The sequence below is a fragment of the Mustela putorius genome, unplaced genomic scaffold, assembly GCF_011764305.1.
Source record: "Mustela putorius furo isolate JIRA1106 unplaced genomic scaffold, ASM1176430v1.1 tig00000224_pilon_pilon_pilon, whole genome shotgun sequence".
NCBI lineage: Eukaryota > Metazoa > Chordata > Mammalia > Carnivora > Mustelidae > Mustela > Mustela putorius.
The window spans coordinates 30219707-30246467 of record NW_025421321.1 but is presented as its reverse complement, the minus strand read 5'-3'; the positions used below and the strand labels follow the sequence as shown (position 1 = coordinate 30246467).

The 26761-nt window shown below is 34.0% G+C and overlaps 1 protein-coding gene across 4 annotated transcripts in view; it reads left to right on the top strand.

The window, feature by feature from the left end:
* Positions 1-26761, top strand: part of USP34 (ubiquitin specific peptidase 34) — a 247719-nt gene that overhangs the window by 111906 nt on the left and 109052 nt on the right. For all 4 annotated transcript variants that reach the window (XM_045077883.1, XM_045077882.1, XM_045077881.1 and 1 more), the window contains 8 exons: positions 2413-2627; positions 6441-6556; positions 6649-6776; positions 14638-14727; positions 17232-17327; positions 22279-22361; positions 24933-25087; positions 26055-26168. In XM_045077883.1, coding sequence (XP_044933818.1) covers positions 2413-2627; positions 6441-6556; positions 6649-6776; positions 14638-14727; positions 17232-17327; positions 22279-22361; positions 24933-25087; positions 26055-26168 — 997 coding nt within the window. The remainder of the gene's footprint in view (positions 1-2412; positions 2628-6440; positions 6557-6648; positions 6777-14637; positions 14728-17231; positions 17328-22278; positions 22362-24932; positions 25088-26054; positions 26169-26761) is intronic.

Genomic DNA, 26761 nt, shown 5'->3' with positions numbered 1-26761 from the left:
AAAAGAGCTTATTTCCTTTAGGGAAGCAGTTACTGCTTATATTCATTCAATTGTAATATATTCTAGATTAGTGTTGATAGGAGTATAATGTAAATTCAAATGCATGCTACAAGCATACAATTGTTAATTTGCTTCTGAGCACATTTTAAAAAGCAAAATGGAATAGGTGACATTAATTTTCATTATAAATTTTATTTAAATCAGTAATTTCTAAAATCTCTCCACATGTAATCAGTGTAAAAACAAAGATATTTTTCTTTTGTAATAAGGTGTCAGTATTTTGTGTATGTTTTACTTTTGCATCTCTGTTTAGACCAGCTACTTTTCTGTGTGTGCAATGACCACATGTGGCTAGTGGCTATCATATTGGACAACATAGATCTAGATCTTTAGCTACATGTAAAACTCCTAAAAGCAGATAAAGCAGATAAAAGATTGCTTGCGGAAGCTTCCATTAAAGTATGATAATAAAAAGGGAAATTTTACATACATCCTAATTTTAGGGTATTAGTAAGGACAAAGCCTCAGCATAAAGCTTTTTGATTGTATGTGAAATATACTTGTAATTAAAAGTAAGTGATTCTGCTACTAGGTATTAAAGATATTGGGCAGAGTACTTAATTTTCTGTCATTTTTTTCATCTATAAAATAGGAACAATAGTACTTACCTTTTGGGCTTCAGTGTAAATGTTTTATGGGTTAATGTGATTGGCACATAATGAGAGCTCAATAAATGTTAGCTACTATAGTCATTATAAGTAGTAATATTTGAACTGATGATGATAAAATTAAGTATGTTGTTTATCAGGATGAGTTTTTTTAGACCTGATGATTTGCCAGGCTTTTCAGAAATTAGTATGCTTGTTTGGAAGAACTACATATATGTGTGCGTGCGTGTGTTTGTGTGTATGAAATAGAAAATAGACTAGCAATGTATATATTACTACTTATTTTCTTTGCCATTATTTCTTATTACTAACCCATGTGAGTTAGATGCTGTCTCTCAATCCAAAATTGACATTTTGGGTCAGATAATTCTGTGTTTTGAATTTACAACAGTGTGAATGAATTGTAGGAGTTTAGCATCATCTCTAGTCTCTCTCTCTCTCTCTCTCTCTCTCTCTCTAGATGCCAGTAGCATCTCCCAAGTTGTAATAACCAAAAATATCTCTTAAAAATGTTTTCCAGTGTTCCCCCCTGGGGACCAGAATCACCTATGATTGAGAATCAGTGGTTTATAGTCTGATATTATACATAAACAAAATGCAAAGTTTTCCCCAGGACAACTCATAAGGAAGATTAGCAATTAGTTTGTAAAACTGAGGTGAAATGTATTCATTTTGGCACATTGCAGTTAAGTTTTCATATCCACAGCAGTTCCCTACTTCACGAGACCTGGAATGATTTAATTTTTCCATTTTAACACTATTCATATTCTCTGTGTATGGTACCACTTGTGAATCTCTAAATTAATCCTGACCTTTTCTCCTTCAATGTTATTTTTCATCTTTTTTGTTTGCCATCCTTAATTAAAGTGCCCGGTATGGTATGTTTCATAAGTGAGTGCTGAGGTGCCTGGGTGGCTCAGTGAGTTGGGCATCCAACTCTTGACTTGAGCTTGGGTTATGATTTCAGAGTTGTGAGGATCAAGCCTGGTGTTGGGCTTTGGGCTCAGTGGGGAGTCTGCTGGAGATTCTCTCTGTCCCCCCTGCTCTGCCCAGCCTTCTGCTTGCACACATGTGTGCTCCCTTAAAGAAATCTGGGGCAGGGGGGGTGTGGGGGAAGGCGAGGCTTAGTGCTTACGCACAAGCAGGGGGAGCAGTAGAGGGAGAGGGAGAAGCAGGCTCTCTGTTGAGCAGGGAGCCTAATGCAGGCCTTGATTCCAGGACCCGGGAATCATGTCCTGAGCCGAAGGCAGATGCTTAACCACTGAGCGAACCAGGTGCCCCAATAGTAGTTTACTGTTTTAACAGGTGTTTGTATTGTATAAAATTCTCCTGGTTAATAACCACATTCAGATTGCAGCCTTACATTGAAGTATTTTCCTGTTAGTAATCTCATTCAATCCTATAGTTGTATGAATAAATATAAATAAATTTTAAGCTTTTACATTGTGATTTGAGTTGATGAAGTAATTATGTAATGGTGAGTTTACTGATGTTTTCTAAAGTTTCTCTTTGAGTTTGTTTTAGGGAAGTGTGTTGATGGGTCAGCCAATATGTGGGTATACTGTATAATATACAGTTCTTACAAGTGTGGACTTTTAGTTTTCATAAAGCTCACAATATTCCATATAGTTACAAAACAAATGTAGATTTGTTCTTGACTGTGATGTAACTTGTGCCTGAATAGTTTGAGAATTTTTGTGATTCCCAAAGTGTGCTTACCTTGGTCCTCTCCTCTGTGTTATAGGCATATGGTTGATGATATGTTAAGTGCAGATGATGTCAGTTGCAGTAGCTCCCAGGTCAGTGCAAAATCAGAAAAAAATATGGCTGATTTTGATGGTGAAGAATCTGGGTGTGAAGAGGAACTAGTTCAGATTAATTCACATGCAGAGCTAACATCTCATCTCCAACAACATCTTCCCAATTTAGCATCTATTTACCATGAACATCTTAGTCAAGGTAAGATTCTGTAGTAAGTAAAATATATTACTTGCTTTAAAACAGAGGAACAATTTATATTCTTAAAAGAACTCAACATTTAGTGTTATGATACTTAAATATTTTTGCCAGAGAACTTTCATATGGTTAGTTTTTATTCCTAGGGAATGAAATTATTATGAATACTTCCATCAGGAGTATAAAGGTTGCATTTCCATCAAGAGATATTTAGCTAGGAAAGGGAATATATAATAATATATGTAAAATTATAACTGTGATTTAGAAAATAAATGGCTGTATTAAGTGTATTTAGAAATTTTAAGAGCTAAATTGAGATTACACAAGGTCATGCGTTGTATGAGTCCATTTATGTAAAAATGTCTAGCATGGTCAGATTTGTGGAGAATAGAAAGTGGATTAGTCATTGCATGTGGCTAGGGAGGGTCGGGGGAAAATAAGAGGAGAGGTAACTGCTAAAGGGCAAGGTGTTCCATCTGAATTGATGGAGATGTTTAAAAAAATGATCGTTCTAAGCACTTCACATCAACCTAAAAAAAGTAATAGGATATGATCATACTTGGAAGAATGGAGGTTAGAAGAGTTAATAATAGGAGGAGGAGGAGGAGAGGGAGACAAATTAAGAGGGAAATACAGTTTTAAAATTAGCAATTTAAAGGTCTAGCTTCCTGAAACTCATAGATCGTTGTGTGTCAGTATACTTACAAAAAAAAAAAAAAAAGTGGTGTATACATTAAAATAATTAAAATAAAGGTCCGACCTCATACTTTTTAAAGGTTTTTTTAAGGTACTATAAGCACTAGCTAGCTTAGGAATTGGGTTTTGGGGTGTCAGGACATTACAGACTAAGTAAACCTGATGGGTTAGGTTTATGCAAAGCACCATGATCAAATTTGGAGATACAACTTGTGGACTTTGGCAGCAATTTACTAATTTCAAATGTTACTTGTGCATAATATAGGTAAGGGCACCTTGCCTTTTTTTTTTAAATTGTTACTGTGGTTTTTTTGAGAAATGAATAGGTTAAGATTGAGGTCATTTGAATTTTATATTATATTTACTAAATTTTCACCATTCTGTTTTTATTGTTTTTTTACTGTTATTTAGTATTATGTGTATATTTTAGTATATGAAGTTAGAAATTGAGCAAAATTATTACATAATAATATTAATGCTCTCCAAGTCTACGTAGTATTGCCGTGTATTTAATACTGCAAAGAACTGTTTCAACAGAGTAAAATAATTCACTTTAAAAATGGGCGGGAGGTGGCTGGGGGGTTAGTCAGTTGAGTGTCTGACTTGGTTTCACTCAGGTCATGATCTCAGGCTTATGAGATCAAGCCCCATGTTGGGCTCTGTGGAATCTGCTTTAAGATTCTTTCCCTGTTCCTCTCCCCACTCCTGCGTGTGCTCACTCTCCTTTTTTCTTTTTTTTTCCGTTTTTTTTTTTTAAACATTTTTTTTTTAAAGATTTTATTTATTTATCAGAGAGAGAGAGGGAGAGAGCAAGCACAGACAGACAGAGTGGTAGGCAGAGGCAGAGGGAGAAGCAGGCTCCCTGCTGAGCAAGGAGCCGGATGTGGGACTCGATCCCAGGACGCTGGGATCATGACCTGAGCCGAAGGCAGCTGCTTAACCAACTGAGCCACCCAGGCGTCCCTCTCCTTTTTTCAAATAAATAAAATATTTAAATAAAAATGGACAAATAGAATTTTGTATAGTTAAAAGAAGATACCAGAAAATGGTTAGCAAATACATAAAAATGATGCTTAGCATCTCTAGTTACCTGGGAAATGCAAATTAATGCCACAGTAAAATACTACTACACACCTACTCGAAAGTGTAAAATTAGAAACTAATCATCTTAAATGGTACTAAAGATGTAGAGCAACTAGAACTCTCCTTTGCTGTTGAGGAGTATGAAATAATATAGCCAATTTGGAGAACTATTTTACCAGTTTCTTGTAAAGTTGAACTTGTATCCCTCCATATGACCCAGCAATTCCTATTCTCAGTATTTACCTAAGAAATGAAAGCATATATAAATAAAAAGATTTGTACATTGAATGTTCATACCTATTGTACTCATAAGAACCTCAACTGAGATTAACTGGTAGATTAGCAAATTATAGTATATTCACATAATATACTACTACTCATCAGTAAAAAGGAAAGAACTACTAATACATACAGCACAGTGGGTGAATATAAAAAAAAAACCTTCTAAGCAAATAAAGCTAAAAAGGAGTAGTACATACTGTATATCACTTATATGTAGTTTTGGAATGTTCAAAAGTAATTTATAATGGTTGAAATCTGCTTAATGATTACTGAAGCTTTGGTTATGGGAAATGATTATAAAAGGTCACAGGAGACTTTTTGGGGTACTATAAATGTTCTATGTCTTGCTTATGTGTTTATATTTTAATAAAATTAATTTAAAAATAAATACCAAAACAAAACCCCCAAAAGGTAAGGTAAGCCAAAATCTGGGAGAAATACTTACAAATTGTTTATCTAATAAAGGCCTTGAATTCAGAATATGTAAGAACTTTTGCCACTCAGTAGTAATTTAGCAAATAATGTATACAAATGACTGATAGCACCTGAAAAGAAGGTAAACACCATTAGTCACTTGGGAGTTGCAAATTTAAAAACCTTAATGAGATTCTACTGTGCATCTATTAGAATGGCTAAAATAAGTGCAGACCATGCCCATGTGATGTGGGGATATGGATGAACACTAACTGGTACTCTAATCGACTATTGGTGGGCATATATAATGGCATAACCATTTTGGAAACCTGTCTGGTAATTTCTTGAAATGTTAAACACACATTTACCCTGTGAATCACCAGCTTCAGATTACCAAAGAGAGAGGAAAGCATGTATCCATACAGAGACTTGTTATGCAGACATTTATGGCAGCATTATTCATATTAGCCAGAGACTAGAAACTCCCACGTCTGGGTTAACTGTTGAATATATTGAAATGAAGCATATTCACATAGTAGAATATTATTTTGTAATTAAAACACACTAGTGATACGTGCTTGCACATGGATGTACCTCAGATATTTTGCTTAAGTTAACAAACTCAGACATAAGACTGTACATATATTGTATGATTTCGTTTACATAAAATTTCTAGAAAATGCTAATTTATGGGGTTGGAAATGGATTAGGGCTGAGGAGTGGGATAGGAATTAATTGTAATTAGGTATGAGAGAATGTTTTAGGGTGGTGAAATGTTTTAAACCTTATGGTGATGGTTGCACAATTCTTATTTTAGTGAAATCAATGTATATGTACCATTCAGTAGGGAAATTTAATGGTTGTTTAAAAAGACTAGCATTTTTGCTTAGGAAAGCTAATGAGAATTTATTTAACCTGGTGCTTGGAGTCTGAATTATTATATTAGAATCTTCGATTGTTATGGGTAAATAATCTCCAGTAAATTTTTTTTTAATATAGAGATATAAAATACTATATAATTTAGAAGAACGTTCCTTGGCTATAGAGTTATTTCAGGAAAATTATCTTTATGCTTCATTTGGGTTTCAAGCATTTATATGCTGTCTCTTGACATGCAAAAAATAATTATACTTTTAGAAATAGTGAAGAGACCATGAGAGGAAAGCTCTTTCCTTAACTTTAGTTTAATCAGACTGAAATAACACTATGCCATTGACAAAGCAACTGTTGTGTTAACCTCGTATTGTTTTTATACTTAGGATTTGTTGATGTTATGAATGCTGTATTCACAATTTCTGCCTATTGTATTCCTCTAGAATGTGTTATATTTTGCCCTTTCAGGACCTGCAGTTCATAAACATCAGTTCAACAGTAATGCTGTGACAGACATTAATTTGGATAACGTTTGCAAGAAAGGGAACACTTTGTTGTGGGATATAGTCCAAGATGATGATGCAGTAAGTTACATAATAGAGCAAAAAGATGACAAAATTTCAGCAAAATGCAATCAGGATAAACAGTAACTTTATATGTATACATTTTTTTGTAGGTTAATCTTTCTGAAGGATTAATAAATGAAGCAGAGAAACTTCTCTGTTCCTTAGTATGTTGGTTTACGGATAGACAGATTCGAATGAGATTCATTGAAGGTTGCCTTGAAAATTTAGGAAATAACAGGTAAATAAGAATTTTAAATTTTTTTATGTAGTAGTCAGGGTTAGTTTTGTATATTCTTTACTGAGTAGGTGTTGGTGGATTCATAGCATGTAATGTACCATCACTGGCCTTTTTTTTCTTTTTTTTTAAATAAGTGTGGCTTTCGTATTAGGTTTGAAGATTTTTACCTCACAAGAATTTTTTTTTTTAATCAGTCAGTCTTGCTTTTTCAGCACACGAACACAGACACTCTTGATTAAATACCCAATAGAAACAAAGTAATAATACTCTTCATTTTTTCTGGGAACATACTGGTAACTGCTGTGTCTTCAAATTAGTTAAATGTTCTTAAACTGTATCATATATAAAAGAACCTAAATAAGATAAACTAAGTTAAACTTAAGCTGAGTATAGTATAAATATTTTGTATTTGTTTTTGTATTTTGTATTTGTGTTTTCAATATAGTATAAATATTTTGATAATGGTATTGTTCTTCTAAGTGAATTTGATCTTTGGGGTCTTGACTTCCATAGTGCATAAAGAGGTTAGTGGCGGTTTCTAGTTTGATTTCCACCGTGTATTTATATACTTCTTACTGTGTATGAGATGATTACCATAAATTTGTTGATTTTCAGGCCTCTTCCCTTGGCTTTGGAAATGCCATTCTCTGATATAGTGAATTCAGTTACTAATTGAATCTGTTGTATTCTTTTGTGTTCATATGTTTTCAGTTTACCTCTGCCTAAGACTGATATAAATGTTTAATTTTACTGAATATTTAAGTGCTTTAACCTATTTTTTTACTCAGTTAAATTAGAAAAAGTATGTCTGATATTTTCTACTTTGGGTCTTTTATGGGCTATGTAATTTGAACAATCACAGTAGAAAAATTGCTTCTTCATGCAGGCATAAGAAACCATTAATAGACCTCTGTTAGTGGATCAGTTGCAACATTTGGCATATATTCTTTAAAAGGAATGCTTTTAATGGCTAGATGATATTTCATCATTTATGTAGGTATTATAGCAGTTAATTTTAAAGTGTTGTCTTTTAGAAGTCTTTGTGGAACACTGAAGCCTTTTTTTTTTTTTTTAAGATTTTATTTATTTATTTGAGGAGAGAGAGAGAACGTGAGATGGGAGAAGGTCAGAGGGAGAAGCAGACTCCCCACAGAGCTGGGAGCCTGAGGGGGACTTGATCCCAGGACTCTGGGATCATGACCTGAGCTGAAGGCAGTATGCTTAACCAACTGAGCCTCCCAGGCACTCTGAAACACTGAAGTTTTTAAAAGTGATTGTATCAATTTATATTTCCCATATGTGCGTCTGTATGTATACCCTGTGGCCCAGTAATTCCACTGCTAAGTAGGTGCGTTACAGAAATACATCCAGATGATTGCCAAAAGGCACATTCAAGAATGTTTGTAGCAGCACTATAGAAAATAACTGGAGTTTCCATATAGCTGTGTAAGTGCCGCAGAAGAGTAGAAAGGAAAATGGTGGATTGTTCATTGAATGAAGTTACAGCAGTAACATTGAATGAATTATGGAATAGTGTGGATGAATCTCACAAACATAATGTTGAGTGAAAGAAGCCAGATATAAGAGAATATATCACTATTATTCCATTTACGTGAAGTTTACAAAGAGGAAAATGTATTTAGTAGTCAGAATAATTTTTACTGTTGGGTTATTAGTGACTGGAAAAAGGGACACAATGAAGGACAGAAGTATGTTGGTAATAATTTATTTCTTGAGTGAATGCTGGTTGTACAGGTATATTCACCTCCTAATATTTTCAGTTGTTAGATTTATACATGTTTTTCTATGTATACTCCTGTAAAACTATGTGAAAGATAAAATACCATGCAACCTTTAAAGAGCTCCTTTTTAAAAAGATTATACAATGATATGGGCATGTACTTGCAGGCCTGTTAAAAAGATTGCAAGCAATATGTGAGCTGTAGTAAAATGGTTATTTCTAAAAGGATTGAATTATTTTTTCTTCTTTATGCTTTTCTATTCCTAGTTTTTCTGTAATGAACATATCTTTCTCTTAAAAGTAGGGTAACTAGGGGTGCCTGGGTGGCTCATTTGGTTAAGTGACTGCCTTCGGCTTGGATCATGATCCTGGAGTCCCAGGATTAAATCCCCCATCAGGCTCCCTGCTCAGCAGAGTCTGCTTCTCTCTCTGACCGTCCCCCCTCTCATTTTCTCTCAAGTAAATAAATAAAATCTTCTTAAGAGAAAAGTAGGGAAACTTTAAAGGGACAAAAGGAAAAGTCTGTGTGTAAAATGGAAAATTGTCAATTTGGGTTTTTTTAAGCTTTAATTTGTTCACTTCCAAATTACTTGAAGATGAAACATTTTTAGTTTGTTCAAACCAGTTTCTGTATCCTACTATAGTTAAAGTTTTATGGAGTATGTAGTAAACATTATTGTTTTGAAGCTAATTTTACATTCAGACTTGACTCTGCATATGGTTGCTATATCATGGTAGTTTTGTAGTGAATGACAGTCATGTATGATAACATGTAGAGCACAGTGGCATTTTTCAATATAGGAAATATTCAACACATCTGGTGTATACCAGCTGAACTTACCAAAGTTACACACGTTGAAAAAAAAGTTTTGTACATTATTAGTCTGGGTTTCCTGATAAACCAGTGAATCATCTCCCCCCGCCACCCCTGAGGCAATGTCAGCCTACATATTTTTGGTTGTCACTCTAATGAATAAGATTGGAGATATGATTACAGGCCAGGGATGCTTCTAAATATCCATCACTGCAGAGGATTGCCCCTCCATAACAAAAGATTATTTGGCCAAAAATGTCAGTAGTGACCTCAGAGTTTTAGAAATCCTATCCAAAACACAATCTTTTCTCAAATCTAGCCCCCTGAGTTTACCGTCAGAAAGGAATGTTGCACAAGGATGCTAATATTAATAGAAAAGCACTTCCTTAGGTTGAAACTAATGGGCCACCTGCAGCCTTAATTCATTTAGTATTTTCCTGGCATTTGACAGAAGAACACAGAAGTTTACTCCTGATGATGTCAGTTTTTTATGTACTTAGGGAGGTTTTAGCTTTTTATTTTCTCTCTGCTAACTTGTAAGTTTTCTTTGTAGTACTTTTATTTGCCATGGTTTATAGTTCTCTCAGCATTTTTTGTTTTTCCTTTTCTGTGGTCACATGCAAACACTTTCTAAAAATGCCTTTCGTAATCTCTGTGATACGCATCATGTGTTTAGTGTGTGTTTAGTCTCAGGCAAATTGTTTAATAGGGCACATAACGACATTTTGAGTGTAGGAAGTTAAGTTACAGAAACACATACTAGACTGGTTTGCAGAATGTTTTCACAAAATGAAAGCATAAGGCAGACAGTAGCTCCCACAATGGAGAGTCCACTACTTTTCAGCTTGATATGAGGTAAGATTGCTGTTCACTTGGTAGGGTGGATGTAGGGGTTGGGTTTTAATCAGCCCCTTTGGTATTTTGTTTACTAGAAGGCAGGTCCATATCCTGTGCTTAGGTATTTTCTAAGTTTCTTTCCCCTTCCAAGAATTGAATTGAGACTGGAAATTTATCTTGTGTGCTATTTTTTTCCATTCTTGATCCTCTGTAGGTACTTAAACACAGGCTCAAAGTTTTTCCCTTTGTGTACAAAAGATTTCTTGAGTAAAATGATCATGTGTCAGGGATCCTGTTTTATATAAGTAAAGGTTTAAATTGTTAAGAAATGCGTGGTACTATATGCTACTTTTGTTTTCTTCTTTTAAAGACTATATTATGTATAGCATTTCATGTCAACTTTTGGAATACTAAAATTTATGATGAGTAACTAGCATTTTGTAGAACACACCAGTCTTCAGATACGAAGTCCAGGATTAGGGAAAATCATTCAGACATGATTTTCTTTTCTTTCTTTCTTTTTTTTTTTAAGATTTTATTTATTCATTTGACAGGAATCACAAGTAGGCAGAGAGAAAGATGAGGAAGCAGGCTCCCGGCTGAGCAGAGCCCGATGTGGGGCTAGATCCCAGGACACTGGGATCATGACCTGAGCCAAAAGCAGAGGCTTTAACCCACTGAGCCACCCAGGCACCCCCAGACATGATTTTCTGAATAGACCAGCAAATGTGTTCATCTTGCGAAGGCAGCATAACATTTCATTGGAAGTACAGGAATACCACACTGTTGCCTAGATTGAAGCAAAGAGGGCAGTTTAGGGTAATAACACTTTTATTAAGTCTAAAATTAGTCTTTTGTTACTCTGGATCATTGAATTTTTATCTTAAACACATTGTTGCCTAAGATTGTGTTTTGTTATTTGAAACTTTTACCCTTAGAAGAAATTGTGAAATGTAGGTTTGAGTATAATGACACCGCCCCCTTTTAATACTGAGTTTTCTAAGCATATCAGTGATCAAAACTTTGGGCAAAAAAGTTGATATGTTAGTGTAACTTCTTGTAGTCATTACAGGAGAAATTCTATGACATAATTTTAAGAACAAGTTGGTAGATCTTGTGACGTTTCCTTTAAAACTGAAGTATAAATTATTATCACCAAATTATCTTACCCATTTTGTATTTGTTACTAATTTGCAGTCTATAATCTCTACTTTATATCATTTTTCCTTTTAAATTGATCAGTTTAAGTAGAAAGTTATAGTATTTTGGGATCAATTTGAATGTGGATTTGGTCATTTCTTATAAACATTTTGTATGTTTGAATTTTTTAAAGAAAAATGGAATTTTTCTGATAACCTAATGAACTTTTAAAGAAATGTTTTAGTTCTGTAAAATATAATCATTCCCTGATAACTCAGCGTTTATATTATCAATTGTGGCAAAAAACATTCCTTTTCCAGTAGGAGTAGTGGAAAGATGAGTCTCATTTCTACATTTGTATTCTTGGTTATTCTAGTACATGAACCACACCATTATCCATTCATTTCAACCAGTATCCACTTATCACCTGGTTTCCTATTATGTATTGTCAAGCAGCATTACATTTTATAAAATAAAAACAGTTTATTGTGGAAAATTTAGAAAGTAAGTTTAAACAATCTAGACATTTAACACCATTGACTGTAAGAGATAAGATTTTCAGAAAATAACAACTATTGCACACTATAACACTTGTCATAGTATCTTCTTAACATCAGCTATATCTCTTTCTAGTCTTTGTTTCTTTGTATTTTATTTTTTATTTTTTAAAGATTTTATTTTTTTGAGAGAATAGGTGGCTGTGGGTGTGGGTGAGGGCAGAGGGAAAGTTACAAGCAGACTCCCTGCTGAGCAGGGAGCTCGACACAGGTTAGATCCCAGGACCCCGGCATCATGACCTCAGCTGAAGGCAGATGCTTAACCTACTGAGCCACCCCAGGTGTCCCTGTTTCTTTGTATTTTAAAACCACTGTTAAAATAATTTTGAAATTTGCTTTCATGATTGTAGATGTAACTTTTCTATATTTTTTCTTTGTGATATACTGTATTGATTTTTTGTTTGTAAAGCATTAGATCAAATTAATATATATTTATACATTGTTTTTTTATGTCTAAGTTTTTAGGAAAAACTCCACTAATGTTTCTGAAATTTTGTCAAGAGATTTGATTTGATTTGATTTTTTACAGGGAGGCAGATGAAGAGGGCGAGAGAGAATCTTTAGCAGGCTTCATGCCCAAAGTGGGGTCCTATGCAGGGCTTGATCTCATAACCCTGATACCATGTCCTGAGCTAAAATTAAGAGTTGGTTGCTTAATCAGCTGAGCCACCCAGGTGCCTGTTGACAGGAGATTTTAGATAAAGAATCTACAGTTGATTTCCCCTGATTCTCAAGGTCCATTTTCCTAAGCATCAGCAATGTGTAACTTTTGAAAAATACTAACAATTTTAATATTTAAAAATATACTTAAAAATTTAAAGTTTTTAAAAAGATTTACTTATTTTGGGGAAAGGGAGGGGGCAGAGGGCAGAATCTCAAGCAGACTTCCTGCTGAGTGCAGAGCCCTAGATCTCATGACCTTGAGATCATGACCTGAGCCAAGTCAAGAGTCAGACATTTTAATTGACTGAACCACAAAAGCGCCCCCAAATTTAAATGTTTTTAAATATTTAAAGAATATTTATTAGGCACTTACCGTTTCTGTGATTTAACTGTTACTCCTTAATCTGTACCAATGTGGTTTTGGTCTTCTAGCATTCTACTAACATGCTGTTTCTTTTGTCATCTGGTGGTATTTTTTTTTTTCTGTCCTCATTCTTCGTGACTATATTAGCATTTTACACTGTTGTTCTTCCTCCTTTCTTGAAAATCTTAACTTTAAGTTCTTTATTAGATGATTATTTAAGCTAATATGTATTCATTTTGCACCACATGCATTGCTTTTTAATTAATATGAATGTCTTGGCTCTCATCAAGCACTTTCTAGTGATAGATGCATTAAGGGATTATTCATTAGGTGGTGATGAATGAAGAAAAATTGGGAAGGAATCAGGAATAAAGAGGTTCTGGGGCAGTGGAAGAGTGTTATTTAATATGGAATTGGTCAGGGTCATCCTTCTTGACATTTGAGGAGACCTGAGAAAGTATGGGAAGGAGTTCTGCACAGAGATGTTTAATGAGCATTTCAAGTAGAGGCAGTAACAAAGTTCTGAGGCAGGAGTGTGCTTGTATGTGTGTGTGGTGGGGAAAGTAAAGAAGAAAATAGGAAGGAAATTTTAGTTAGATTGATAAGAGGAATGGGGAGCTCATAGGGCTTTGTAGTCCAACTTAATGTAAAGAGATAATACATTTCTCCAACTTTGGATTTTATTCAGAAACAGGAAGTTTTCTTTTCTCTTTAATTTTTCCTACTTGGTATTTACAATGCAGCTGTATGTTCTGATTTTCCTGGTACTCTTCTCAAAAATAGGCATTTTGGGGGACTTGTATTCCTTATTTTACTCTTTCTAGACATTTTTTCATGAAGCAATATAGGTTCCTTAAAAAAAATTCACCACCTCATTAGAGTTTGTCTTCCTTCTTTCTAGTCTCATGCAGTCAACCTCCTTGCCTACCAAGACTTTTGGGATCTGTACGTCTCTGTCTTCCCCATATCACGCCCCCCACCCCACCCCCATGCCGGCCAAGATAGGTATACTCAGATCTACTTGAAGTTGCAGAGTGATTTCTTATTCCTTTTTTGGTCCTTCATACTTGAAGTGTATGGTGTGCTCCCGTTATTAACATGGCTTGTACTGAAGTGATTTTCAGCTTGGATGCAGCTCATATTAAGTGAGAATCGGGGAGAAAGGGTTAATTTGTATAGTTTGAAAAATGCTGTCTATATTATTGCTGCTCAGAATGTGGCTCACCAACCAGCAGTTTGAGTATCATTTGTGAGCTAGTTAGAAAAATTTCTGAACTCAGACATGGCAGTCAGAATTTACGTTTCAACAAAATTTACCCAAGTGAATAAAGTGCACATTAAACTTTGAGAAGCTCTATTCTAGATAACATACTTAATAAGCTGCTTGTCCCTATTTTCCTTGATTAAATACTCAGAAGCACTGACAACTTAGTTTTTTTTTTTCTATGAAAGTTATTTATCTTTACATGTTCTTATTTGTTTTTATACTTACGTATTTATAGTGTATTTTACTTTAAAAATCTTGGATTGGGATCTTAAAACTTGGGTTTCTTGCCCCACTGTATAAAATAAACTTTAAGGAAAAATTTTTAGTGTTTATGTAAGAAATATATTTATACTGTGAAGTTCATTAAAATCCTTTTGCACCTAAGATTTTTAAATAGCTGAATTTCTGTAAAATGCAAGAATTAGTAATAGTAACTAAAATTATTTTATTCTATAAATACCTGTTTTTGCTGTTTCAGATCAGTAGTAATTTCACTTCGCCTTCTTCCAAAACTATTTGGTACTTTTCAGCAATTTGGGAGCAGTTATGATACACATTGGATTACAATGTAAGTAAATAAAATAAACAGAAATATTCATTTTTAAAGACTTTTTAATAATCATAGAGCAGTTTTGAGTGACTTACTAGCTTTTATGTTGCTCCGGGCATATTTGCATTTTGTATGGTTTAAATGTTTTCTTAGATTTTTTGGCATGCATTTTGCCATTTAGCCCGTGAAGATTTTATCAACATCAGTAGAAAAATCTGGCTTTTGTATTCTTTGTAGCTTAAGAAAAATACGGTAGCAAGTAATGCTCTAATTTTAGGGTGAAGATTTGTAGTATATCCACCGCAATAAAGGATTCCTGTAAAAGATAACACACTAAAATAAACAGTCTAGGATGTCTTTAATTTTTTCCATTACTAGAAATTGGTTGTAGACATTATGTCATGTTAGGGATAATCTTGACACTCACCTATTACTACTTTACATTTACAGAGAATTTAAGATTAATTTGTAAGAATGTGTTATTTGCTTTAATCAAATAGACTCTTGGAGGGATTTTAGAGACATTCAGATTTTAGGAAAAATTAGACCTATTGAAGGATTCATTTTTGAAGTCAAATAAGATGGCTTTTTACCTAATATCTTCTCACATCTAAGATTAGCTGTTAAGAGCACTTGTTTACTTTCAAAATGAGTATCATTTAGAAAAATTCTTATAAGACTTCACAATAATTCTAAATGGGTAAAGTTAGCTCTCAGTTATAGCTCTTGCTGTTTTTTTGTTCCCTTAAAGGGGGCCTATTTAACCTGAACCTCTATTTAAAAAACAAATTATCTTAGTCTCTTGTTATTACGATGAGTCTAGCAACAATTTTATTTGTATGTATGAGGGAAAGTCATTGAGATACTAAACAGGGATAGGGAAAAGTATTTAGCGTCCTTCAAGTATAAGTAGAATGTGAGTCCAGTTTCGTTTACTTTTCAAATAGTTTTTAAATGGTTGAATCACAGAATTCTAAGGTATTAAGAGATGTACTTGTAGCTAATTTGGGCAAATTGGAGACCTACTGTAGCCATTTGAGGAGGTTCTTATTAAGGAATAACAGAGTAATGTCTTACACAAGTGGCCCCCTCTTTGTGGTCAGTTACTTATTAAGGACCTGAACCTAAGTATATTGAGTTGAGACCCTTTTAGCTTGATTCTTAAATTAAATGTAAATGAGCTCAGTTAATGGCAGTTCACAGGGTTTCCTATCTGAGACTGCTATCCTAAATCTCAAGTAGATCAATTAAAGGAACGCTGAGCTCCTGTGGTTAGTTGGCAGCAATAATGACAAAAACTTTGTGGATCTATTATTTGCAGTAGCACTCAACATTTGGTACTAATTATTTCTTAAATTCTTATGGCCCATATTTTAAAATTAGAAATTGCTACTCCTTGGGACGCCTGGGTGGCTCATTTGGTTGAGCAGCTGCCTTCGGCTCAGGTCGTGATCCCAGCGTGCTGGGATCGAGTCCCACATCGGGCTCCTTGCTTGGCAGGGAGCCTGCTTCTCCCTCTGCCTCTGCCTGCCATTCTGTCTGTCTGTGCTTGCTCTCTCCCACCCTCTCTCTGATAAATAAATAAAATCTTAAAAAAAAAAAAAAAAGAAATTGCTACTTCTTATCCTCTTAGTAGATATCCAGGTAACCAGCACACAGACTTTAAAAGGTCAGGTTACTTGCCCAAAGCCATGCTGCATTTATATTGGGACTGGTTTCAAACATAAATCTTACTGGATGTTTTGTGCATTACTGGCACCTTCATTAATGATTGTCAAAGTGAGAGTAACGTACTTTGAAAAGAGCGAGTGCTATAGCATGATGTATACATCATCAGAAGTTTTGGAATTTCAGTACTCTTCTACATTTAATAGATGTATTGGTAGTACCTATTATGTGGAATATATGATTTTAGTCATGAATGTTACAATCCCTGAGATCCCTGATTGTATGTTATTTTGGAGCCTGCTACCTTATTTATTTGTTTGACAGTTTATTTATTTTTTACAAATACTCCACAATAAGAAAGAAAAAATAATTTAGTATGTGTATTATATGCCAGGCACTCTGCTTAATTGAATTAAATAATGACCAAGGCACACAGTCCTTCCTTACATGGACTGTATCATACTATTTTTAATATTAACTCATATTAGTCATTTATAACTAGCTCTTGCCAGCCATTTTATCCTCTTCACAGAGATAGAGTGTTTTGAGAGTAAGTAGTGATACTTTATGTGTAAACCTGGCGATTCACAGACCTGTACCCCTGGGGATAAAAATATATTACATGTTTATAAAAAATAAAAATAAATAAATAGTGATACTTTAAATTAAAAGAAATTAAGACATATTGCTTTATATCTTTCACAATTCAAATAGAAATAGAAGTTGTAAATTTTTGGAAATTAGAAGGTTTTGCATTTGAAGAATTTTTAGATCTGCATTTTTTTCTTGTCCTAGAGTAGATTTATTTTCTTACTCTATGCCTTTAAAAGTATTTTTTCTTTCATTTGGACCAGGTGGGCAGAAAAAGAACTGAACATGATGAAGCTTTTCTTTGATAATTTGGTATATTATATTCAAGCTGTAAGAGAAGGAAGACAGAAACATGCACTGTAAGTACCTTAACTAGGTTAATTATGTTTAAGTGTTGATTGTCTTTCCTCCTAGTATTTCTACTCCCTTTCTTTTATATAGCAAATAAATGTGATGACAACTTTAGTTGTAAAAATTTTAAGAGAAAGAAATGCTCTTTTAAGTTGGAGAATTTTATAAAGTTATTTTTATAATTTTTAATCTTAAGGAACTGTAGGTTATGTAACTTTTGGCAGTTGGTTAACTTTCACTGTTGAGTTCTGTTCAAAGTCACTGTTTTCAGGAATCAAGATTTTTTTTTTTTTTTTTTTTTTTAGAAATCATCAATATCCTGTTTTACTCTATTAAGGCATTGATTCTGAAATTTTGAAATATTTAATCATTTAGTGACTTTAGATAAGAATTGTTAGAAATAGATCAGTGGTATAGCTGTGTTCAGCACTTCTTATAGGGAAAATTGCTGTCTAGAGGGAAATATGTAAAATTCAGGTTTCTGTTTTTTAGTCAGTTGGTGGGACTGATGGGCCAGGTTGGGAAAAACCAGCTGTGTATCAGCTAGCCTTAGTATTTATTGAGAAAATAATCTTGTAGACGACTTATACATAGATGAATACTGAGCACACTAAGTGTTCAGAAAAGTTACAGACCTTTAAGGTATGCTTTCTTCCAAAAATGAATTATTTTTCTCCACAAATCAGTTTTATCTCCAGATTTTACTCTGTCCTTCAGAATCCCATCATCCTCTCAGTCACCTAAAATTTTGAGGCTTTTGGGCTTTTTTTTTCCCTGTCATTTCCAAACATGAATGATGATAAAAATACCAGTGTTTACTGATGCTTATCATATGCCAGATGCCATTTAACTTAAGTATTAACCTCAAGATGTACAACTCATTTGAGTTAGGCAGTTTCATTTTTAAAATGAGAATGTTTAAACTATGAGACGATAAATAACTTGCCCAAGGTCACACATTTTATAAATAGTGGAGCAGTCTACTTTCTCTAATACTCTTGAGTTCTACATTATACTGTTATCAGTCTCTAGTTATCTTAATGCTAAAACATGTTCCGTGTTTTTTCACAAGTTGACATTCCCACAGAAGCTGTTGCAGTTCTATTATCCAACCTCTATCACTCTTCTTGACTCATTCTCTACCATGCTCATTAATTTCTTATCCTTACTGTATTAGGAGTTGTAATATAGAATTGGAGGAAAGCACTTGGGCTTGAGAATCATGTGGACCTGGATTTAGATTATGAATGTATTGTTTTGACCTTATTTTGATTAGTTACCTCCCTAATAAACTCTAATTATTTGCATCATGAGTTTTCTAAAGAATTAAATGAAATAATTTAGTAAGTTGCACCTGGCACATAGATTGTCTACAAACAATCACCAAGTTACCTGGCTAATAACAAACTGTGGTACAAAACAGACAACAAAGTTGCCCTTTACCCCCATTTAGATTCTTCACTGTGTAAAAAGTAAATTCCATTTCTTCAGTGTAGTATTTTGGGCCCTCTAAGATCAAAGCTCAAGCAGCCTTTCCTGTTTTACTAAAATATTTTTTAGAACCTCCTATCTTATAAGCCTATTAAATTATTTCTGAATTATTACCTTAAATTTATTCTGTAGCTTTGTTTACATAGGTATCTCTACATAAGATGCATTTCTTTAAATCCTATTAAAATTGTAAGTGTTCTTTGTAGTGGTGTGTATCTTCCTTTTAATTCTTCTTGAAGCAGAGGTTGAAGATAATCATGGTTTCCTGAACCTGAGCATCTCTATATATCAGTAAAAACCACAAGATTGGCAAGAAGCAGAAATACAACCACAGGACCTACATCTTGAGCATTTTTAGGAGATGAAATTCAAGCTACTTGTCCCTAGAAGTAAACCCTAAGTTACAAAGAGCTCTCACCACCACTCCAAGCCTGGGGGTTAATGAGCAAGGATGGGAGACTTAAGAAGGGGGCATGAAAGACAAGACTGAGATGAATCATCTGCAGAAAGAATCTTCTGAGAAAGTATGACATTAAATGCCAAAAAAAATAAACAGGTCTGAGTCTTGATTGTTCACAGCATTAGTTACAGGGAATTTGCTGACATTGTTAGTGGAATTAGAGGTGGAGCCTCATACAAGGGTTGTTTCTCTGGCAAAAAATAAATAGTGGAGTGGTGCTCTTTGGAGGTGAGTTTGAAATTCTCTTAGGGTACATAGTATCCTTTCAATCCTCCAGTCTTACCTTGTTGCCTGGCATCTTACAGAGAATGAAACCTTACAACAGAGAGGTGTCTGTCCTCTTAACTGCCTTGTTCCTTCAGGCTATAAAACAGAGTTGTGCATTTGCTACCCTTTGTTAAAGTATACTGAGGTCTTGAGTTTGTGGCCCATTATTTTGCATTTGTTCCATGGGGATTTTAGTGGACAAAGTTCTCAGATTTTCACCTAGGACAAAAAGATTCTTGAGGTGTGAGATAACACTTTATTTCCCAAATAGACATGTTACATATTTCTTGATTCCAGTGGCATCTAGAGAAAATCCCACTGTGTCAACATAGAGTCTACAAACAGAATGTTTTATTTTTATTTTTATTTTTTAAAAATATTTTATTTATTTATTTGACAGAGAGAAATCACAAGTAGATAGAGAAGCAGGCAGAGAGAGAGAGAGAGAGGGAAGCAGGCTCCCTGCTGAGCAGAGAGCCCGATGCGGGACTCGATCCCAGGACCCTGAGATCATGACCTGAGCAGAAGGCAGTGGCTTAACCCACTGAGCCACCCAGGCGCCCCAGAATTTTTTTTTTTAGAAAGACATAATTTGCCACTGAAATTTCATGCCTGTAGGGAGATTATTTTTGTCTTACATTTCCTGTAATGTCAGAAGCCATGGACAAATCCATGAGAATTTGCCATTATTGATGTTATCTTTGTTTTGCATTTCAAGAAATTTCCTGGCTAGTGATTTCAGCAGTTACTGATACCCTGACAGAGCAGAGGAGTCCTTTGAAGTGTGGAGCCAGTGGCTCTGCTGTGGAAACCAAAGAAGAGAGGACAAAGGGACTTAGTCCATGCCTTCCGGGTTTATGGGTCTGTTAGTCTGAGTTTCAAATGCAGGAGGGAAGTATGCAGAAAATAAAAGTGCTTTGTACAGGACAAGATTTTATTCTCCCCTTATGTCTGTGACCAAGTCCTCCAGGCTCAGAGAAGTATAGTAGCTTACTTAAAATCACAAAATAAGTACCTGATAAGAACTGATGGATGATTGAATTTGAACGTGTACGCCAAGGCTTCTTCTACAGAATTGGTCCTTTTTAGTAAAAGGGTAAGAAGCTGTTAAGAGCTGGTCTTGAATTTTACCTGGATGGCATTTTAGTCTGTGAGTTGCTTACTCTACTCATTCCTCTGTGCCCCCAGCCATCTTGCCACACATACTTTGACCTTCACAATAGGTCCTGTGACAATAATGAAGTGAAAGTTCATCTTTTCTTTGCCAATATTAATATGAGACAGTAAGGAGCAGAAAAGGTATATCCAGCATATTTAATTTTTATAAAACCTTAACTTTAAACTTGAACAGCAAATCTAGTATAATTTTTGAAACCAGCTAATTTTAGGAAGCTTCTCAGATTTCATACTTACTTGAAGATATAGGAAATTGAATTGAGACTCTTTGACTCTCTGCAACCTGGGATATAGATCAGGGCTCAGATTGGCTGCTGCCTTTTGTTGGCAGTGTAATTTGGGCAGTTCATCCACAACTAGCCTTTGGTTTGTAACATAGAGCTAAGAACTCATGATTGATTAAGTTACATTGATTGGGTGTTCAGGTGCTTGTGGGAATTAGATTGTTGTACTGTCACAGACAAGTTCAGTATGCAGTTGTTAAAGGAATCCTAAAATGCAGACCTGATCATGAGTCCCCTCTCCCCTCAACACCCTTTAGTGATCTCCTTTTTCATCCAGAATAATGCCAAATTCCTCTGTTTGACATTTCAGGCTGGCCACAGTCTGGACCCTATATAGCTCTTTCAGATGCATCTCCTACCCTTCCTCCCTGAGAGACCAACACTTGATTCTTAAAATGCTGTTCCTTTGGACCTGCTTACAAATTGAATTCCCTGAGAACTTTGTGAAATCACCTACTTAATAAGTCTCCAATTCTTACCATTGATTTTGTGCACATGGATTATCATTAATTAGATCTGAAGTAACATTTAAAAATGCCAGTTTTGTATTAGCTGTATTGTTTGTGAACTAGATGTATGGAATGATATTTCACTAGCATTTCTTGTTTATGGAATATAGTATTATCACTGATGGGACAGTGATAATGAAACATGCATTTTTTGGATAGAAGTGCAGTTTATTTATTCTAACCTATGTGCATATTGCATAAGTTCCAAATGACATGTTTCTTTTGTTCCACTGTTGAGTTCTTACGTATTTTCTTATCTAATTTAAAAGTATGTTTTCCTTTTTTTTGTATAACCAAAGTTATATACAGTTGGCCCTTGAACAACACGGGTTTTAACTGCATAAGTCTACTTGCATGGACTTTTTTTGATAAATACAGTACAGTACTATAAGTGTATTTTCTTTTACAATTTTCACAGTAACATTTTCTTTTTTCTAGCATACTTTAATTGTAAAAATATAGTCTATAATATGTATATAAAATACATCATGATCAACTGTGTATGTTATCAGTTAGGCTTCTGGTCATTAGTAAGCTATTAGTATCTAAGTTTTGGGAGAGTCAGAAGTTCTGCACAGATTCTCACCTGCACGGGGTTTGGCACCCCTAAACCCCATGTTGTTCGAGGATCAATTGTAATTAAAATATTTAATTATGATACTAAAGTAGAATTTTACTTTGGTATAATTTAAGATTAGGACCATTAAATCTTTAAAAATAATTAAGAAGTAGGCTCTTTCAGTTAATTATTTTAATGACTTTTTAAATATAGGTACAGCCATAGTGCCGAAGTTCAAGTTCGACTTCAGTTCTTGACTTGTGTGTTTTCAACTCTGGGATCACCTGATCATTTCAGTAAGCTTTTTAATCAGTCTTTTAATCAGTCTTTTAATCAGTTTTTAGGTCTGTATTGACTCTTAGAAGAGTCCAGTTAAATGTGCTCATGCCTTTAGATTTCTGTAGTGACTATTTAATATTTAATTCATATTTTCAATGCCAAATGTCCTCAGTATGTATGGCAGTATGAGCGTGACCCTGACATATTTCTGCTTCAGTCTCTGAAAATGCCAGTTTCTCAGTGGATAAAAAGCTCATTTCAAGAACAAAATATTTGGGGTAGAAGATACCATGTTTAGGGGTGACTGTATTTTTTATTTCTTTTAGTTACAGAAACAGCCACTGTCACTCCATTTGGAAACAGCCACTGTCTACTTATTATTGTTAGGGCTAGTCTTAGTCTCAACCCCAAATTGCTTGGCTTCACAGGTGATAGAGATATTTAGAATCCCTGGTTTTATTTACATTAATCTAAAGTTCAGTTTCATTAATAATTAACTTTAAAAAAACTGGTCTGGTATATTGAGGGTGTGGACCATATCTAAACCCACACTCTAGGTATCTTTGAGAGGAGGAAGCTTGATTTCCTTTTGGCGAGAGCTGCTTTTCACTTGCAGGACACATGTTATTTTTCACTCCACGCCTTTTCTGTGTGTCCTTGTCAACAAACTTTGTTTTAGGACATTCTCTTTCTTTAGCTATGTTTGATATAGTCAGACTTATAAGTGTCTTGCTAGCCTGAGAGGTGTCATCACGGCTCTTTTAAGTCCATGTCTGTGCTTGAGATACACCATTTACTCATTCGCCTGTTTAATTTCTTCAAGTTAAGCTCTTTGTAACAAATGCCACTAAAGTGATACCAAAAGATTTAAAAATGAGACACTGGTTTTTGATAGGAAACTTCTGTTTCATGTTATTAGGTCTTTTATCACCCCATTATCACGGATAATATACAAGAAATAAATAATTTAAAATACATAAAACCAGTCTTACACATGGAGAATTCAACCTAAGACAGGTATTGTCAGCATAAATAATTCCACACGACTATGAAGGTTCATGTTTCTTTAATTAAGATTCTCATTGGAAACTGTTAACCACTCTTCCCAGTATTTGAATAATGAATAATTTTTCATTATTTTGAGTAATGAATATTTTTGAATATTCATGTGTCAAATAATAATGAATATTTTTGAATTCCAGTATTTTGAATAATGAGTAATTTTTCTGTTCCCATTCCAGGGAGCACAGCATAGATTCTTACTGTATAGGCATATAATAACTACTGTTCAGAGAAAAACCAAACTGAGAACTTCATTTCTCCCACATCATAGTTGTTCTTTTCTTCCTGGCACAATTCCCGTTAGGTATAATATAGTTACTCCAAAGTTATATTAAATGTGGATTGGTGATTCAGTCATTTATGAATATACTTATTTTATCATATAGTTTACTGTAATTAACCTGGATACTGTTTTTTTCTTGTTGTGTTTTGTTTTTACAGCTCTTAATTTTCTTCTCTCTTTTCTTAATTATCGAATGTATTTAAATTAGAATATGCTGTAAAGATTGTTTCTGGTTCATTCATTCATTCTTTCTTTCTTTTTCTTAATATTGGCTCCCAGGGGTATAAATTCTTCAACTTGTATGGTTATATGAGAAATTGATAGGGTACTTATTTTGTGATCAAATTCTGTAGATTGATACTGCTACTACGTAAATATTTTCTGAGGTGTTTTTTTTTCTATTCTGGATCTCTCCTACCTTTCCCAGGTTTCTTATGATTGTATCATATTTTCCCATCCCTTTCTGATTCTGGGAAACAACCTATGCTTTGGAACCCTTTAATGATACACTTAAAAAAAATTCCTATGATGCTTTTATTCTGCCCTTTTTGGATTTTCTTCTTTATCCATAATCAGATTTGTGATTGCCTCTATTGCCTTCCCTTAGTTCTGAACAGTTTTTTTGCCTTTTTTCTGCCAGACTTTGGAATCATTTAATAATTTGGTCAAAGTACTATACAGATTTCATCTCATTATATTGGCTTCCCAGCTAATTGAATATCCTGATGTGTTGCTGTTTCCTCTTTTAGGCAGTCAATTACTTTTTGTTTTATTCATCATACAGATCCTTCCCCCCGCAGTAGTTTCCAAAAATAATGCTTATTGGCATTTATTGTTTTTCTTCAGTGTGCATAGGATGGTCTTTAAACATGATGTGCATGTATTCCGTTAACCCTTAATTAAACCTTAGAACTGACTTCTCAACTTTTGGGATTAGCCTATCCTATTAATCATTTTTATTGTAATCCAGTGTATGTCCTTATTTTAATGAGAGTGATTTTCCAGACCAAATAGCTCTTGTAGGGTACTATATAAGTTGTGTATTTTTAGATGATTTATATATGGATTATGTAGAAGTACATTTTGCATTTTGAAAGCATAAATTATGTGAAATCTCTTATAACACAATTTTTATAAAATACCATTTCCTTTATATTTCTGCATATATTGGCACTTCTAGTATATTGAATTAAGACCAAAATATTCTATGTACCATGATTCAAAATTTGTAATTTTTATCTAGGGTTAAGTTTAGAGCAAGTCGACATTTTATGGCATTGTTTAGTAGAAGATTCTGAGTGTTATGATGATGCACTCCATTGGTTTTTAAATCAAGTTCGAAGTAAAGATCAACATGCTATGGGAATGGAAACCTACAAACATCTTTTCCTGGAGAAGGTAATTTTATTTCTTGACAGTTATACCATTCCTGTTGTTTTCCTGTATTTCCTTTTTATCTCTTGAAATAAAAACTCTTTGTTAGTTTTTTCCTCTTTTGACATAGATTTGTAAAATAGACAAATGTACTATTTTTAGCAGTCTTTATATAATTTTGTCCTGTAGGTTTTACTTTGATTTTTTTCCTCTGCAGTGTTTATATTGATATGAATATGAGTGAGAGCTATGTTCTGTGACTCTTAGTTAGATGGCTGTGGTTTTAGCCAGTCCTATGGCAGAAATAAACCAGTCTCCCGATTGGATTCCAAAAAGTCCTTTTTAGGAAGCACCATCATGTCTTGTTATTAAAGATATTTTTCTATCCAGTTTTTGTTCTTTATCAGATGCCCCAGTTGGTTCAGGTAATAATTTTCCATTTGGATTTTGAAACTTGACAATATTAAAGCAATAGACTTTTTATTTTATACTTATTTTTGAGATTATATACAGCCTTTGCAAACCAATATTATCTCTGTGGTAGAATTAAATATATATGAATGAGTTTTGGTACATATATACTAAATCATTTAATAGATCTACTACAAAGCTACAGATAAACCCTCAAGGATCTCAATTTCAAGCCCTAACTTAGACACAAACTGTGCATACAGCTACACATCTTTTAAATGTGTGTATGAGATTAGATATACAATAAATGATAAAACTTTTTATTTATATCCTCTGATTTATCTATGTATATAATGAAAATTGAAATAGATACTAGGTTTCAATTATGACCTGAATAAAATTTTCATTAAATTATTATCTATTTTTATTTTAAAACCATCACTAAAATATTGAGCTGATAACATTTTCTTCTGCAGTGGGTTACAATAAAATTACGTTTGTTAAATTTGTTAATCTAAATTTGATAAAGTAAAATCTATTAATTATCACACTTAACTAGTTAAAAAAATTTTTTTTTAAGATGCCTCAGCTAAAACCTGAAACAATAAGCATGACTGGCTTAAACCTGTTTCAGCATCTCTGTAACTTGGCTCGATTGGCGACCAGTGCCTATGATGGCGGTTCAAACTCTGAGGTATGGATTCAGACTTGACATTTTATTAGGTCATCTTATGGGATTTTTCTTTTGTTCTTCAGATTAGATTACTGAATTATTTAGTCTGCCAACCACTGAATTTATTAATTATGAAGACTGTTATTCTTAGGTTTTAAAAAGCTTTGTCTTTTGATTTTAAAAGTTATACAAAGGAAATTTGGGACTTTTTTTTTTTCGGTTTTGGTTACCAAATGTAACCTTGGTTGTATGTAATGAAAACTTGCTACACATTCTTTGATGCAGAAGAGGCCACATGAATGTTCTTAAAAGTACTGTAGAAGCTCCTAGCTAATACAGTCAAATAGTTTTATCCACTAAGAGGTTGATTTGTCTAAAATCTAATTGTTATGGCATTTGTGTGACCAAGCTTTAACTTCCTCTTGGACAGCACCAGAGTTCCTAGAATAGAATCTACCTTAAATCATCTCTGACCTTGAGCCGTGTCCATTCGTTAATTGAAGATTCACAAATTGCTAGTGTTATTTCTGGCTTACTATTCCATTTGCCTTAATGGGTGGCTTCTGGGTTTTCTTTGAAGGCATTATTTATTAGACTCACCCAGCACAGACTGT